Here is a 16,702-nt window from a genome sequence, read left to right as displayed (position 1 = left end):
CATGAACTTGGGAAAGAACTTTCAAGCCCTATGGGATAAATCGGGTGTTACAAGCGATGGAGTTTCAAAATTTAGCATGATTGAAGGAATTTTACAGTCTTATTTCAGGAGTTTTACGAAATTTAAATTGCCAAGAGATTTTGGGTACTATTAAAGGAAAAAATGATGAGATATTTTTTCCAATGAACTTTAATATCTGCCATCCATTTTGGCTGTCTCACGAATGAAGGATGAGTTGCCTTTAGTGGTTGCAAAGAAAATTTGTGGAGACCAGGCAAAATGGGGAAATATGTCAGATATGACCCTAGGACAGGACGGTGATTCATCAATTGACATGAGGTACGAACCCGAGGTGACGACCGATGAAATTCGATCTCAGTCAATGGATGGACCTGTCCTGACATCATTGGGGAAAGGGCTTATGCAAGGAGACATCCAAAATGATTAATTTGATTTATTGATGAATATTGATGAATTAATTGAAATTGAATAATTGATTGAATTGTTGATTGATTGAATCTAATTGATTGAATTTAATTGAATAAATTTAACTGAATAAATTGAACTGAATAAATTGAATTGAATATATTGATTGTTTGATTGATGAAAATGCGGTCTCAAGAAAGAAGCTTTGATATCTTTGCGAGATATTATCAATGTGGAGACAACCTGGGAAAATTGAGCAAGGTGGTGAGTTTATATACAGATATATATGTGCGGTTACCATTGTGTGATTTCCCCGTCAACAGAGCGGACACCTGAGGATTCACCCATTTCATACTGACCCTCCGGCTCATCTGCAAATACTGATCTGTGAGATTGGATTGTGCAAAAGCCACAGCTGAGGGAGATTCTCTGGAAATCACCGTGTGAACAGGTGGAGAGATCCTTCCTGGAGGTACGAGTGAAGCTTTAGAGGAACAAACTACAACACATCCAACGCTACTTTGATAAAAGGCAGAATGGGAAATGGAGCCTGCAAGAATACACAAGGACAACCAGAGATTCCACAAAAAGGTACTTGTACACATCATATGTACGACCGTTATGGTGCCGAAGCTATAAGGCAGGTCGAGAATTGGTATTTGTGGACAAAGGGACATGATGAGGAGTTTCCAAGAGATGGTACATTTGAGCGAAGTCGATTGGAAAGATTGGAACAAAGATTGAAAGCCAGGAAGAGACAGAATCTAACGGTAGAATGGCTTGCATTCCATCTTTGGGATGGTGAATCCAGACAACGGGAACAGCAAGAACGGATAACGGATCTAGAACTTAAAATAAAAAGGATACAGGATACAGTGGAGGAGACAAATGCACAACTGCCCTCGAAATTAGGAATGAAAGTGACGGTTGTCCCATCTGATTTCCAGTTGTCCCCCCAAAAAGGACGGTACAGAGAATTTTTTCGTGTTTCAGGAGACAACGAGAGATTGCAGTGGCAACTCAGGGATGTAGAGATGCAGCCCAGCAATACAAATGCACAGGTGCACAGACCAGAAAACGACAGAAACCGGTGTTTCGAGTGTGGAAAGATGGGACATTGGAGAAGAAGATGTCCGTACGTCAACAGGAGGACAAGGTCATGGGGCAAACCAAGATCAAGGGTACCAGTGCGTACCGGTACCTCAGACAATGATTAGGCCTTCATTGCTGCAAATCCCAAATGATGATTGGCCTCAACAGATTCGATTACTGGACAAACATGAATAACTGTCGATGATTCTTGGGTCTGAAAAGTTTTCGGAGCAAGAATTATTCATTCTTTCTTTTGCTTGTAAACAAATTAGTAATAATTGACCAAATGCCGAAATTGGATCTTTTATGTTGGGCACACAATTTTAAATTTACAAAGTTGGAACAATTGCTTTGACCAAGGGACAAGGGTCACATGATGATCAGGTGGGAATTTCGGACTATTGTTCCACACGATTGATAAGTCAGTGGTCAGTGGTCAGTGGTCGACATGTAAATGGGTGTGTAGTCAAATTTGGATAAATTATTGTGGGAACTGAAAGGGTAATTTCAATGTGACATCATAGGGGTTTTCTAAGAATAAACTTTTGGTCCATTTGTGTATTAGCATTTATAAAAAATTGAAGGACAAATTTTATGAAATTGAAATAAAATTGACACCCATCTTGATCTGTAAATAATAGTTCCAACGCAAACAAATACACATAATGCATGTGTGTGTGTATTTTTGTGTGTCAATGTTAGTGTTTTTTATTGTTTTGTGTATCAATCTTACAAGATTGTTGACACCGACAGTGTGCCTGTCTGGAAATGGATAGTTTTATGTGGATGGGATTGAATATGCAGAGAATCCGTAAAATAAAATAGAAATAAAATTTGATTATGAACATTATCTCTTTTGTCAAGGAAGATGGAATATAAAGATTTGATGTGCTGGGTTATGAGCAGCCATTAATTAAATAGTAAAATTGTGAGTAATTTGGGGATTCCATTTTGATAGAATTTATATGAGAATAACAGCTATTTATGGATATGAGCTTCATAAAAGGAAATGAGGGAGTACAAAATTATCCAAATTTGGGAGAGGTCTTACACTGACTTCCCAGAATACTCTGCTCATGGATTTATATATATAAATATAAACTTGAATTTTATCAGCATATAAATTGTGCTGCATGTATGGATGTGTATTAGGCATAGATGATATGGGAAAATAGTAAAGAAAATCTTGCTGATTGGAACTATTGTGAGTTTTAAAACGGAATGCATTGTGCATCTTAAACCAAGGGGCAGACATGAACGCGCTGTTACGTTATTTATACTCAGAACGCGCTGTTACGTGTACCTGCAACATATTTGTTAATCTTGCACACCTATATTGGCATACTGGTGTCAGTAGTACTCACTGGGTGCATAGAAATGGATGAGCAACAGTTAAGGGGGTGTATAAAAACACTTACTTGGATATTTTCTACAAAAGTAGGGGTTTCAATAAGTGGTACCATACACATGGGATTCATCAAATTAAGTTTTGGAGTTTAAACAAAGTCACTGGTTAACAGATGAGAAAGGATAGTAAATAAATTATTCTCTGCTGGGCAAATTAAGTACGATATTACTAAGACTTATGAGAGCTATTGTTCTTCCTTACAGCAGTGGAAAATTATTGGAAAAAATTAGATCCAACATAATGAATCTATAAAAGAATGTGATAGGGATAATATCCTCAATTTGTACTAATTATTTGATTGTGGGTAAAGGAATTAAGTCATCGTAGTGGATTGTTAACAGCAGCCTGAAAATGTCCTGAGAGTGTGCATCCATGTAATCAGAAATCCCAGATTTGTTTTTTACAAACAACATTTTGGTAGAGGTCTTGTGTGGAACACTTCCTTGGTAGATAAAAAACGGTACTGCATGCTGGCAGCCACTTTTGCGGCCAGTTAGGCCAAACAAATTGAGAGGAAATTGTAGTTAAATACGTAAGTTACACATGGCTATTTGAAAAAAAAGGAAATTTGTTGAGATGGGAAACATTTTTCGAAGGTTTATTAAGGTGTTATAATATGACATGTGGCAAGGCAAACTATTGGATGGGAAAATTAGATCTGGCTATAGAATAAATTCATTGACCCCTTGAAGTTAATTCTTCGAATCATTGTTTCACTGGCATGTTGAGTTCAAATTGGAAATAGTTTGGTAGAGCTTTGGTTAAAACCTTTGGTTGCGGTATCTTGGAACGAAATGATAAACCATAGGAGATTGATAAGAATAGAAAAAAATATGGACCCAAAATAGAAAGTTGGATTCATGCCCCTCATTGCAAACAAGCACATGGGGCTAAGGTGGACGATCCCACAGAAAATGGGGCTGCACCTAGCAGCCCAGCAGAACATTCAGTGGTAGATAAATGATAGTCGTGATTTACAGTCATTTGAATTACATTTTAACACCCCTTGCATTGATAAACATTACATTTTCAACATGTGATATTCCTACGTGGGATAGTGACATTTATTTGCCTACATGACATACAATTACCTGCTGATATTAATACAACATGAGTGAAAAATGTATCACAACTACACTCATGATCAGGGGATTGAGTTCAACCCCGGGAGATAGGGGGATCAGGGCAAGACAAATAATCTGATTATGTTACATATTAAGGGATTTTCTTTATTTACCTTTTAGGAAGCTTGTTAGTTTGGTATATAATGTTAAATGTCATCGACATATAACTATGTCATAGGTATGAATATATACAAGGAGTAGCAGACTTGTTTGTTGGTTTAGTAGTTATATTGGCAATTGTTTTAATGGTGGCTTGCTTGAAAGCCTTAGTGACGGTGTGTTTGAATAAGGTAACCAACAACACGATGATAACGCATGAAGTGACAAATGAGGAAAGAAATGTGGAACCAGAAAAGGAAGACTTTTATGGCGACATAAACAGTAGAATTAAGATAATGGCATAACGACAATGTTATGAGTTGTGTCAATTACAATATCAGTGAACTCATATCACCACGAGTGACACACTGTTAGGAAAAAAGAGGGAAAAGAAAAAGTGGAGAGGAATTATGGTAATAATACATTATGCTTAATTTGTTGGTTTGGGAAAATTGTTGTTGGGAATTAGATATTCCCGTTTGTGATTGTATCTGTATGCTGATTTCATGGTAAGATGTACCCTATCTGATTCAGTGTGTGCGGAAAGCAGATTCAGATGTGACTGAGCATAAGGATAAGACGAGATCACATTTTGGAGGGATTGCTAACGGAATTGGGAAGAAGTTCGAGAAAGAAAGAAAATTTGTGGCTAAAAAATGAAGTTAACCGTGGCATACACCCTCTTTCTCAAAGAATGATGAAGACATTCTCCCATGTAACTAGGAGATGAATGCTTACCTTCACCAAGGAAATTTATGTGACCATTTGCCTGGATCACACTGCAACATATGAAAGAAAGGCGATCACTTACTCTTGTTCGAAGGCTTCGAACATTCACCACATCAAAAGTTGCAGGACAACGACATTTTACCGGCAACCTCTGTGAAATGCGGGGACATATGTTATTACTTCACCAACTTCCGGGGAGCCAGCATGAAGCTGCAAACCAATGGCTGTGCCTTTTCACAACAGCTGTGCGCGATTCTGCGGGCCACGCCTGGTATGGACCATGGATGACCTGAACACCATGGTCCCAACATCATTGTGGATGCATCCGGCATCCCTGTTCCACATCTTGCTGGCCAATCAACGTCACACCAATACTTGCTGCCCACTCATAATGAGGGAGGAGGCAAGTTGACTACAACTGGGCGAAGGCCTTGTTCAAGGAATCATTATGGTTCACAGCAAAAAGTGGCAAGAATGCTACATGGAGAAAAGGGTCAGTCTATGACTCCGCAGTGTTACCACAACAGCGAAATCCTACACGAAGTAGTGCAGGAGCTATGAAGACATTAGGAGAAAATGTTTCATACCTGGATTCAAACACAAGTGATCAGCCCTTCCTTTCAAACAAAGTCAACATGTGTGTGGAGGCAAACGTTTTTTCCAGATGGTGCAGATGCTTTACAAAACTTGAAAATGAAGTGAAATTGTTGTATCTTGGTGATGGTGAAGTGTTGTTTTGAAAATATATTTGTGATGCAAATGCAATAGATTGAACAATATGGAAGAAGTCAATGACCAACGAAATGTTTTGTGATTCTTGCAGGATGACGGTGTATGCCTAAGGGAATTTGATTACCAAAGTTATGATTATTTACTTATACTTGTAATGATGTTTACTTGTAGTGATTGACTGTTTACTTATATTGATGTTTAGATTAATGGTTAATATAAACAAAAACAAAAAAAATGAGGGAATTGTGGAAGTGTAACTCAGTGTAACTTAGTAATTGGCACTGGTAACTTATTAATTAACCTGGTAACAAAGCAGATACATTTTACATGCAAACTCTGTTAAAGACGAGTTTGTAAATGAGTGTCAGAATGTGCATGAACATGGTAATCTCTTGAAACACCTGGTCAAGGCCCCAGGCTAGAGCACCCCCCCTACTGTGTAAATGGAAATCACAGCAGGAGGGGAGCGAGCTGATGCCAGGACTCGGTGCAATGCATGACCTCGGGGCATCAGCGGAGAGAGGATTAAGTCCAGTTTGGCGATATAACCGAGAGCAAACGTTGGGTAGGGACTTGCTACGAGAAGCGCTGACCGAACGGGAGTGTCGGAGGAACATCGGATGAACGAGAAGGACCAGCGAAAAGAGTTAACCTGATCCATTATATTATGCGGTATCATTTTGGTAATTGGAATGAAGTAAATACAGTTAATAAACCAGACCTTTTGTAAACCTGTGTCCGGTCATTGGAGTCCTGAGTCCCCCACTACAAATTCCACAACACTAGTCAGGCAGATAGGTGTAACAATTGTGGGTTTATACGTACAAGCATGAAATTTGGCACAGTCATAGATAATAGTCTAATGAATAATTCCAGATATGGACCCACCGCGAAAACGTCCTATGGTAGCCGTGGCGGCCATTTTACAAATGGCGGCCATTGACCAGGCTCATGAGCAAAATAATGCTGCTGTGAAGAGTGACGGTGGTGCTGTTAGACTCACTCAAAATCCAAATGCTCTTAGAAGATGGATGGTGGCTGGGCCGGAACTGGTTAGAATGACTACCGAGTTTGAAGCATCCATGGAGGGAAGGAAAATAAGGATTAATCAAGACACACGCCACCATGAGCAAACATATAGTTCACAGGTAATCTTTACTCAACATGTCAAACGTCTGGTTGAAGTAATAGAGGAAATGGGAAACCCCTTCCTTGAAGAGAGTACAGACTTGCTGCGGCTGGACACAAGAGACATTGCTGACCCAACTGTTGTTTCTACTGTTCAACAGGCTGAGGAGATAGGTAAGCAACAGTACAAGACATTCGTAGCAGACCGTCTACTGGAGCGAACCGTACCTCTTACTGAGCCAATAAAGAAGAATAAACTCCCATTGTTTAGTCGATCGTCTCCAAGAGAGAAATCCAAGACAAGTTTGCAAGTAACTTCGCTAAAGAGTGACTGCTCTTTATTCTCAAGACTCTACATTGCGTCTCAAACACGAGATGGTGATCTTGCAGAATTTTTCCGCCATGAAAACCAAGCATGTCCCCCGTCTTTATCTCAGCTTGGGAAGTTACGACTGGGAACCAAATCAGATCTATTGGTGTGTCTAGAGAGTTGCGCAGAGGTCAGAGGTGATGCTCCAAAACCAGATACTGACGTCACTATCCTTGACGGGGCAGTGTTGGTGAACGTTCTGAAACCAGTTGCTGCCAAAACCTTTGATGATTATGCGCTGAAAGTATTCTTGCCACACATACAAGGTCACTTGCAAAGAGCCTGTCGTGTGGATATAGTCTGGGACCAGTACCGTGACAACAGCCTGAAATCTCAAGCCAGGGACAAACGTGGGAAAGGCATTCGAAGGAGAGTTGACGGATCCACTGTTCTTCCAGGAAATTGGCAGCAGTTCCTGAGAATTGATGCAAACAAAACAGAACTGTTTGCCTTCTTGACAAAACACATCACACATCTTGTATCAGATAAGCAGATAGTCACCACGGATGGTTCAGATGTGACGTGCATTCCCGCACGCGACACCAGTCATCTTGCCCCATGTGACCATGAGGAGGCTGATACACGAATGATGATACATCTCGCGGATGCAGTCCATGATGGATTTCAGAAAATTCTTCTGCGTACGGTGGATACAGATATAGTGGTATTGGCTGTGGCAGCAACAACCAAACTCAAAATCCAGGAGCTTTGGGTGGCCTTTGGGACAGGCCAGCACTTCAGGTATATTCCAGCACATGAAATTGCAGCATTCCTCGGACCAGATAAGTCACAGGCCCTCCCGATGTTCCATGCATACACAGGGTGTGACACAGTCTCGTCATTTAATACACGGGGCAAGAATACAGCCTGGGATACCTGGAAAGTATTTGACGAATTGACGCCAGCGTTAGTTCATCTCTCCACGGGGACAGCAGACATCTCTGATGACTTTGTGGCAGTGCTCGAGCGGTTCACCATTCTTCTCTACGATCGCACCAGCAATCTCGTCAACATAGACGAAGCTCGACAGGCACTCTTCACGAAGAAAGGACGAGCCATGCAAGCTATTCCCCCTACCAGAGGAGCCCTGGTACAACAAATCAAGAGGGCTGTGTACACGGGTGGCCACTGCTGGGGAAACATGCTCAAGGTTGTTATGGATCTGCCCTCACCTGGGGATTGGGGATGGATCGATCCCCACAACTGGAAACCCCTGTGGTCCATGCTTCCTGAAGCCAGCATTTTATCAAGGGAGCTGATTTGTTGTAAATGCAAAAAGGGTTGCAAGGGACGATGTAAGTGCAAACAAGCTAGTTTGAAATGTACCGCTTTGTGCCAGTGTGGTGGAGAAAATTGTGACGTATAAACAAGATCAAACTGAAACTATCTAGTAATATAAGTTACCGTTACAGTGCTTGGTGGGTTAATTGACATTGCTGGCAACACAAATGCAAATTGTGGTCATTTGGAGAATACAATTATGGCATATATGTGTATCTAGAGTCATTTCATTAGAACATAAAGAAGCATTTGTGTCGTCCAGTAAAAAATAATCGAGGTCAAAACGGCCATTTTGTAAAATGGCCGCCATGGCTACCATAGGACGTTTTCGCGGTGGGTCCATATCTGGAATTATTCATTAGATTATTATCTATGACTGTGCCAAATTTCATGCTTGTACGTCTAAACCCACAATTCTTATGATGGATACACCTATCTGCCTGACTAACCGGCATGTGAGACAAGTGCGAGCTCCCCCATGAGTCTTAGATGCATGTTTAATTTTTTTGGTTTTTGTGTCCAAAAGGGAGAAAAGGAGCAAGCCAAAAGAGAAATGTAAGGACAATGCCTGCTTGCCACACTTGTTGACGGAAGTAAATGCTGACAAGTCTGGAGACGATTGTTCACGAGCGAGCGGTATTCTTTGGTTCGATTTCGAAAATTCGGTTCGATTGACAACTTTGAAAATTTGACCTTTGTGACCTTGAAATGTCAAAACAAAGGTTACTGACCTTGAAATGAGATAGAAAATAATGTATAATCCGTTATGAGGTTAGTTAGCTACACGATACCAAAAATTCGGTTCCATTCCGACAACTTTGAAAATTTGACCTCTGTGACCTTCAAAGGTCAAAGGTCGAATATTCTGAAATTTGTTGGAAAACTTGTATTTCATCATGTACGACATTTCACCCTATTAGGAAGCGAATAATGTAATAAAACCATCAAAAATCGACTTTTCTAAATTTCGTGACCTTGTGACCTTGACACAAAAATGAAAAATCGAGCTCCGTTGGGCTAGACACATGACATTGGCCTAACCAAATACTGAAACCCCTGTCAGATTCCACGAAACCCCTCGGAGAAGATGTAGCTTGAACTCGATTACCCCCTAAAAAGACATCTTTTTCGGGCGTGGCTCCGCCCCCAATGGGCGCCATACGCCCACTCTAGGCAGGACACAACTAGATCATGATATCAACCTCCCACCCAAGTTTCATTAAGATCGGATGATATCAGCGGGCAGTTATGCTGCGGACACACACACACACACACACACACACACACACACACACACACACACACACACACACACACACACACACACACACACACACACACACACACACACACACACACACACACGTCACTTGATAACTCGTGAACCAATATTGACCTTTCTGCCCAAGAGGTGCTGAAAACTGCTTCTTTACAAGAAAAGGTACCAATTCTCCTTTGACTGACGAGATAGACCTGTGGGAGGCAGACATTAAATTATGTCAATTCCATTGTTTCAAATGTCCTCAACACACACCCATCACAATCACCCTCAACCACCACTACTACTCCATCATGAACGCAAAATGCACAGATAATTATTCAAATGTCCTCGAAGCGCCGAGTGAAAATAAATTATTGCCTTACTTTTCTTCAGCCAGGAGGTCTAGAACCCATTTCTTCAAGCAGTAAAGGTGAGCATCCATCAGGTTGGTTTTGATGTGAATACGAGAAAACCTTGAGAATCACAAGTTGACACAACGCCATTAGAGTGCAACTTTACAACTTTAAAAATTTAACCGTAACAACAGTTTTATTCATCTTCATTTCTTACGAGTCGTATATCCTTCCGAAACCATCACTTCATAGATGAAGGCCTCACCTACACAACAGAGACTTCTTGAGGGAAAGATCATCATCCAGGTCAGCCTCACTAGCCAGGGACAGAAGACGTGTCCCTGACTCATCCAAGCCCACAAAGTCTCGCTGCTCTGTATGACACACATCCCCACAAAACCATCATAAACATCTCAAACTAATCTTAAAAATCGCAAAGTACGAAACAATAGGGTTTGGGCTCAAGTCTCGGTTTTTTTTTTTTTTTTTTTTTTTTTTTGTATACTGAATCGAGGCTCGTGAAAGAGCTAACATTTATTTCACAAACAAATCAACCAGACAAACAAAATATATAAAAAGAGGGAGTGGAAGACAAGATGGGGAGAGAAGGGGAAGCACACAACCACAACATTTGAGAGCAGGGAGAAGTGTGGGAGGGAGAGGGCTTGGGGGGATGAGGCGTGGGAAGGGGGGGGGGGGGGGGGAGAGGTATAAAACACAAGGGGACCGAAATTAGCGGGGGTAGAAAAGATCAAGGTTTTGGATGGGGGAGGATAAGAGATGGTGGTGAACAGCTGTTTTAAAGACCTGAAGGGTGGAGTGGGATTGAAGAGAGTGAGGGAGTTTGTTCCAGAGGCGGGAGAAAAGAGGAATGAAGGAGTGAAGGTGAGCAGAAAGTCTTGATTTTGGCAGTTTAACCATAAGAGGGTTGCAGGCAGATCTTGTGCGACCTGTAGGAATATTTGGGGGACAGAGCCCAGAGAGAGCTGGGGGAGGCAAGGCCAGAGAGGAGTCGGTAGAAGACGGAAAGACCACCAACCTGCCTGCGGTGAGTGAGTGAAAAGCCCTTGGAGTTAGCTTCATCGCGGGAGATTCCAATGATTCTGAACGCTTTGGTTTCAACAGTGTGAAGACGAGCTCGGTGTGAGGCAGGAGCACCAGACCAGAGGGGAGAGCAGTATTCCATAGAGCTGCGGATGAAAGCCTTGTATGTGGTGAGGAGCTCAGGTGTGCCATCATCTGCCATCATCACCAGCTCGGTGACATCATCATAGCCAATTACCAGCTGAAATTATCAAATGCACCAAACCTTAGATCATGTGGGGAGGAGGGTGGCAGATTTGCAAATTTATTTTCTGCAACTTGGCTTCGGGGCGATGTCAAAGTCAAGGGCTTTCTGGAGGCCTCATGGGAGGAAGTTAATTGTAAAATGTTTTCAGCATATGAAACATCTTATGACATTTCAACTTCATGGCTGTTTGCATATGGCACAATCTCGAGTTAGTTTCCAAGACTTGTTACATGCTCCTCCCCAAACCCCGGTCCTCCAAGCCCTCCGAGCCCTCCTCCGTACCTCCAAGCCCCGAAAGGAGTCACGGCAGAAAGAAGTGCTATTATGTGTGCCAATGACCGATGGTGAAACCACACCAATCAGTTGTTACCAAAAACCAAGTACTGTAGTAGTATCGCACAAGAATAACAACTTGCACAAGTACAATATAAATTCAATTGCACAACAAAATATCATATAATCTATGATGGTACCACCAGTTTCTTAACTCGATAACTCACGGTGCTCCACGTGAGCGAAATGTAACACCCCCAAAGTCACTGTCCCAGTGTCCCAGCACCAGGCCCAAAGTCGATCCACGCTCCGGTGATCACAAGAAAAAGGTCGTATCGAGACCAGAACCCCAGTCGGCTGACAGTCGATGCTGCCTAAGAGCCGATGGGTGGGTGTTGGGCCGAAGTCGGTCAGGCAAAGGTGCACCCAAAAGGCGACTGGGAATTCACACCTTCGGTTCACCAGACAATGACGCTGGTATGAACGTTCAGCGGCTCCCAAACGGAGAACCGCGAATTCCCAATCGAAATCCAAGTTACACACGCGAATCAGGCTAACGGCTGGGCACGGTGAAAATGGCTGGAGCGAGGTGAAATGGCAGACGGGCCCGTAATGGAGGCGTACCTGCTCTCCAACAATGATTCACTTCGGAACCACAAAACCAGTCACGCAGGTTTATCTGTCACAGCGATAACGACTCTGTCACAGGAATCCCTTTCCAGGGAAAACCAATATTCGCTCGTGACCAACGTTCACCCGCGTCCGCTCGATACCTCAAAGCAGCTCGGCCTTTCTCCCGACCTCACTTGCCCCGCTTCTTTTCTCCTCCTCTTCCTCCTCTTCCGGTTTCTCTCGATCCATTTCGTTTTTCTTTTAAAACACTAATTTTTCCATTTGAAGACAGTTATCTCCATTTCAATCAAACTATAACAATAATAGTACATGGAACTAAAAAGGCTTCCAGTGGATGAAAACCACAACGACGGAAGTGACGAATCCGTAACAGACTCTACACTTGAGCTTAACACAAAGTTGAACGTTTATGGGTCACAGCCCCGTTCTATTTCCTGTGGTCTCCTTGCTCAGTGATGGTGAATCAGTGAATAATTATTCATTGAATATAGTGAGATTGGAACCTAGTGATCAGACGATGTCTCAGTAATAGGGCACGGCGAAAAGTAATTTCCCATTTGTGCCTTTCGACTCCACATCAACATACAGGGATGCTTGCAAGCACCCTAACAGTGTGCAGGTGTACAAGAGCCTCACCATGTGGACGCTTGCCCTTCTGGCCCGGTATCGGCTCAGTGGGCTCATCCACCTGACGCACGAGTGCCACCAGTGCAGCATTACGAAGGCGGAACAAATCCACAAGTGGTTGCAGGCAGGCATCGGTCACGAGGTCACAGCTCACGACGAGCACATTTGTCTTCAGAAAAGATGAGAGAGAAGAAACGCTCTCGATTGTTTTTCTAAAGTACAATGAGTTTGTTAACACCAAGTCAACAACACCATAGAATCACGAAGAAAAATAATTAACTGAACATTATCATTTATTTATTTCACACAGAAGCATAGTATTCCAACAGGAGAAGACCCCAATGTGGTTGCAACAGATCTTGTTGAAATAATATAGAAAACCCAAAAACGGAAAACCAACATACAACAAACTCGAGATTTTATCTGAGATCAAGGGCTCAGAGGTCCGATATATATATATATATATATATATATATATATATATATATATATATATATATATATATATATATATATATATATATATATATTATATATATTATATATATATATATATATCTATATATATATATATCTATATATATATATATACAGTGGTACCTCGGCTTACGAGTTTAATCCGTTCCGTGACGGAGCTCGTAAGCCAAATCGCTCGTAAGTCAAAGCAAATTTTCCCATTCAAATGCATTGAAATGCTATTAATCCGTTCCAGCCTCAAAAAAAAAACACCAATTTTTTTTGTTAGGTGCTTTTAAATAACAAAAATGTACTTTATAAATAACAAATAATGTATAAACAAGCACGACCTCGTATATACTGTACATAATACAAGAGAATGTAAAGAAATAAACTGGTTTTATTAAGCAGAGGAGAAGAGCATGCCAGGTGAGGTGTGCGTGTTGTCGACTTGGCGAGGCAGTACGATCGTACTCCTTCTACGATATGTACGATTTTGAAGCAGAAGGAGTCCATAAAGGCTATAACGCCAGCCAAGGGCGTTACGATTATTTCAAAGCTCCGGACCTCTATCCATGAAGATATGGAGAAGTTGTTGTTTGTGTGGTTGAAGGAGAAGCAGCTCGCAGGAGATACCGTGACCGAGAGCATCATGTGTTTGAAAAGATTGAAACTCGGATATCGAGCACGGACCACGAGGTGTTTTTTCTTTTTTCTTAATCTCGGTTTCAGTGAACTTTTGCTCTGTGCTCACGTGTACTGTACCTGTACCTGTAATGGTACGTCAGAGGATGGCACCTGTTGTCATCATATTAAGTGCAAGATGTTCTGCATCGTAAGTTGGTACACCGTGGTCTTTCGGCGGTGTTTAAGCCGGCCGTCTTGGCTTCTGTCACCATTGGCATTGAGTCTTTCGATGTAGGTAGGTCGTTGTGTGCCGGTGCCTTGGCCGAATTCCTTCATTGCTGCATTGTTAGCTCACCTGGTTTTTTATACCACATCTTTGGTTATCGGACCAGCGAATGACGTCATCTCCTCCAAAGTATGGCTTATTCTCACTTGTCTTGGACGATCTTCTACTTCTAGCCTTCCACCGTGCATTTGGTGTCCACTGTACTTACTGTACAGTGCCTGGTAAAATTGATGTAATGGGTTTTTGACCGTCAACGCCATGAACCGTCATGAACCGTCATGAACCGTCAACCGCCATGAACCGCCATGAACCGTCAACGCCATGAACCGCTAACACTCAAAAGCCCATTTATCGCGCCTTATAAAGCAAAACGCAAACCGAAAGCCATGCCTCTCAAGCGAGGCGTGCTTCCGTGGTCACGTGATCCACAGGTGTAGCTCATTATACCCGCACGCGCGACACGCTTTGGCGGTCACGTGACCAGCCACTCTGGAGGCGGGGATCCCCGCCGATGACGTCACCGGCTGGAGCAAGGAGATTCCTCGCTCATGTATTTCGACGATTGCGTGTTTTATATCCAAGCAGAGATGCTTTCACGGCAAGATAACCGCGTGACCGGAACCGGAAGCCACAACCGGAAAATTCAAAAAAATAAATTTTTTGAGCTCGTACATCGGATCTCGGCTCGTATCCCAAAGCATCAAACCGCCCGAGCGACGGCTCGTATCCCGAAAAACTCGTACGTTGGGGCACTCGTAAGCCGAGGTACCACTGTATATCTATATATATATATATCTATATATATATATCTATATATATATATATATATATATATATATATATCTATATATATCTATATATATCTATATATATATATATATATATATATATATACAGTGGTACCTCGGCTTACGAGTTTAATCCGTTCCGTGACGGAGCTCGTAAGCCAAATCGCTCGTAAGTCAAAGCAAATTTTCCCATTCAAATGCATTGAAATGCTATTAATCCGTTCCAGCCTCAAAAAAAAAACACCAATTTTTTTTGTTAGGTGCTTTTAAATAACAAAAATGTACTTTATAAATAACAAATAATGTATAAACAAGCACGACCTCGTATATACTGTACATAATACAAGAGAATGTAAAGAAATAAACTGGACCTCTATCCATGAAGATATGGAGAAGTTGTTGTTTGTGTGGTTGAAGGAGAAGCAGCTCGCAGGAGATACCGTGACCGAGAGCATCATGTGTTTGAAAAGATTGAAACTCGGATATCGAGCACGGACCACGAGGTGTTTTTTCTTTTTTCTTAATCTCGGTTTCAGTGAACTTTTGCTCTGTGCTCACGTGTACTGTACCTGTACCTGTAATGGTACGTCAGAGGATGGCACCTGTTGTCATCATATTAAGTGCAAGATGTTCTGCATCGTAAGTTGGTACACCGTGGTCTTTCGGCGGTGTTTAAGCCGGCCGTCTTGGCTTCTGTCACCATTGGCATTGAGTCTTTCGATGTAGGTAGGTCGTTGTGTGCCGGTGCCTTGGCCGAATTCCTTCATTGCTGCATTGTTAGCTCACCTGGTTTTTTATACCACATCTTTGGTTATCGGACCAGCGAATGACGTCATCTCCAAAGTATGGCTTATTCTCACTTGTCTTGGACGATCTTCTACTTCTAGCCTTCCACCGTGCATTTGGTGTCCACTGTACTTACTGTACAGTGCCTGGTAAAATTGATGTAATGGGTTTTTGACCGTCAACGCCATGAACCGTCATGAACCGTCAACGCCATGAACCGCTAACACTCAAAAGCCCATTTATCGCGCCTTATAAAGCAAAACGCAAACCGAAAGCCATGCCTCTCAAGCGAGGCGTGCTTCCGTGGTCACGTGATCCACAGGTGTAGCTCATTATACCCGCACGCGCGACACGCTTTGGCGGTCACGTGACCAGCCACTCTGGAGGCGGCAAGGAGATTCCTCGCTAATGTATTTCGACGATTGCGTGTTTTATATCCAAGCAGAGATGCTTTCACGGCAAGATAACCACGTGACCGGAACCGGAAGCCACAACCGGAAAATTCAAAAAAATAAATTTTTTGAGCTCGTACATCGGATCTCGGCTCGTATCCCAAAGCAACAAACCGCCCGAGCGACGGCTCGTATCCCGAAAAACTCGTACGTTGGGGCACTCGTAAGCCGAGGTAGCACTGTATATATATATATATATATATATATATATATATATACATATACATATCTATCTATATATATATATCTATATATATCTATATGCCACCTTGACCACCGCCGCACCCGCTCCCCCTCCAACCACCTGCCCCCCCTTGTCCTGCCATCCCCTGTCTCGGTTCTCCCCAATCTCTCCTACTGACCTCTCTGAACTCCTCATAGGAATGAAAACTGCCACCTGCACTCTTGACCCCATCCCCTCCAGCTTTGTCAAAGCCTCCCTCCCTGCTCTCTCTCCACTTATCATTGCAACAATAAACT

At 42.3% G+C, this 16,702-nt stretch overlaps 1 protein-coding gene across 5 annotated transcripts in view; it reads right to left on the bottom strand.

Annotated features, from left to right (window-relative positions):
- Window positions 1–16,702, bottom strand: part of LOC137411896 (translation initiation factor eIF2B subunit gamma) — a 58,846-nt gene that overhangs the window by 27,066 nt on the left and 15,078 nt on the right. For all 5 annotated transcript variants that reach the window (XM_078773024.1, XM_078773033.1, XM_078773030.1 and 2 more), the window contains 4 exons: window positions 12,837–12,996; window positions 10,269–10,377; window positions 10,034–10,123; window positions 9,786–9,862 (listed from right to left, as the gene is read on the bottom strand). In XM_078773024.1, coding sequence (XP_078629150.1) covers window positions 9,786–9,862; window positions 10,034–10,123; window positions 10,269–10,377; window positions 12,837–12,996 — 436 coding nt within the window. The remainder of the gene's footprint in view (window positions 1–9,785; window positions 9,863–10,033; window positions 10,124–10,268; window positions 10,378–12,836; window positions 12,997–16,702) is intronic.

This window comes from Myxine glutinosa, chromosome 1 (assembly GCF_964187855.1).
Source record: "Myxine glutinosa chromosome 1, kmMyxGlut1.1, whole genome shotgun sequence".
Taxonomy (NCBI): Eukaryota; Metazoa; Chordata; class Myxini; order Myxiniformes; family Myxinidae; genus Myxine; species Myxine glutinosa.
The sequence above is the reverse complement of the archived record's forward strand: the minus strand, read 5'-3'. Positions and strand labels throughout refer to the sequence as shown.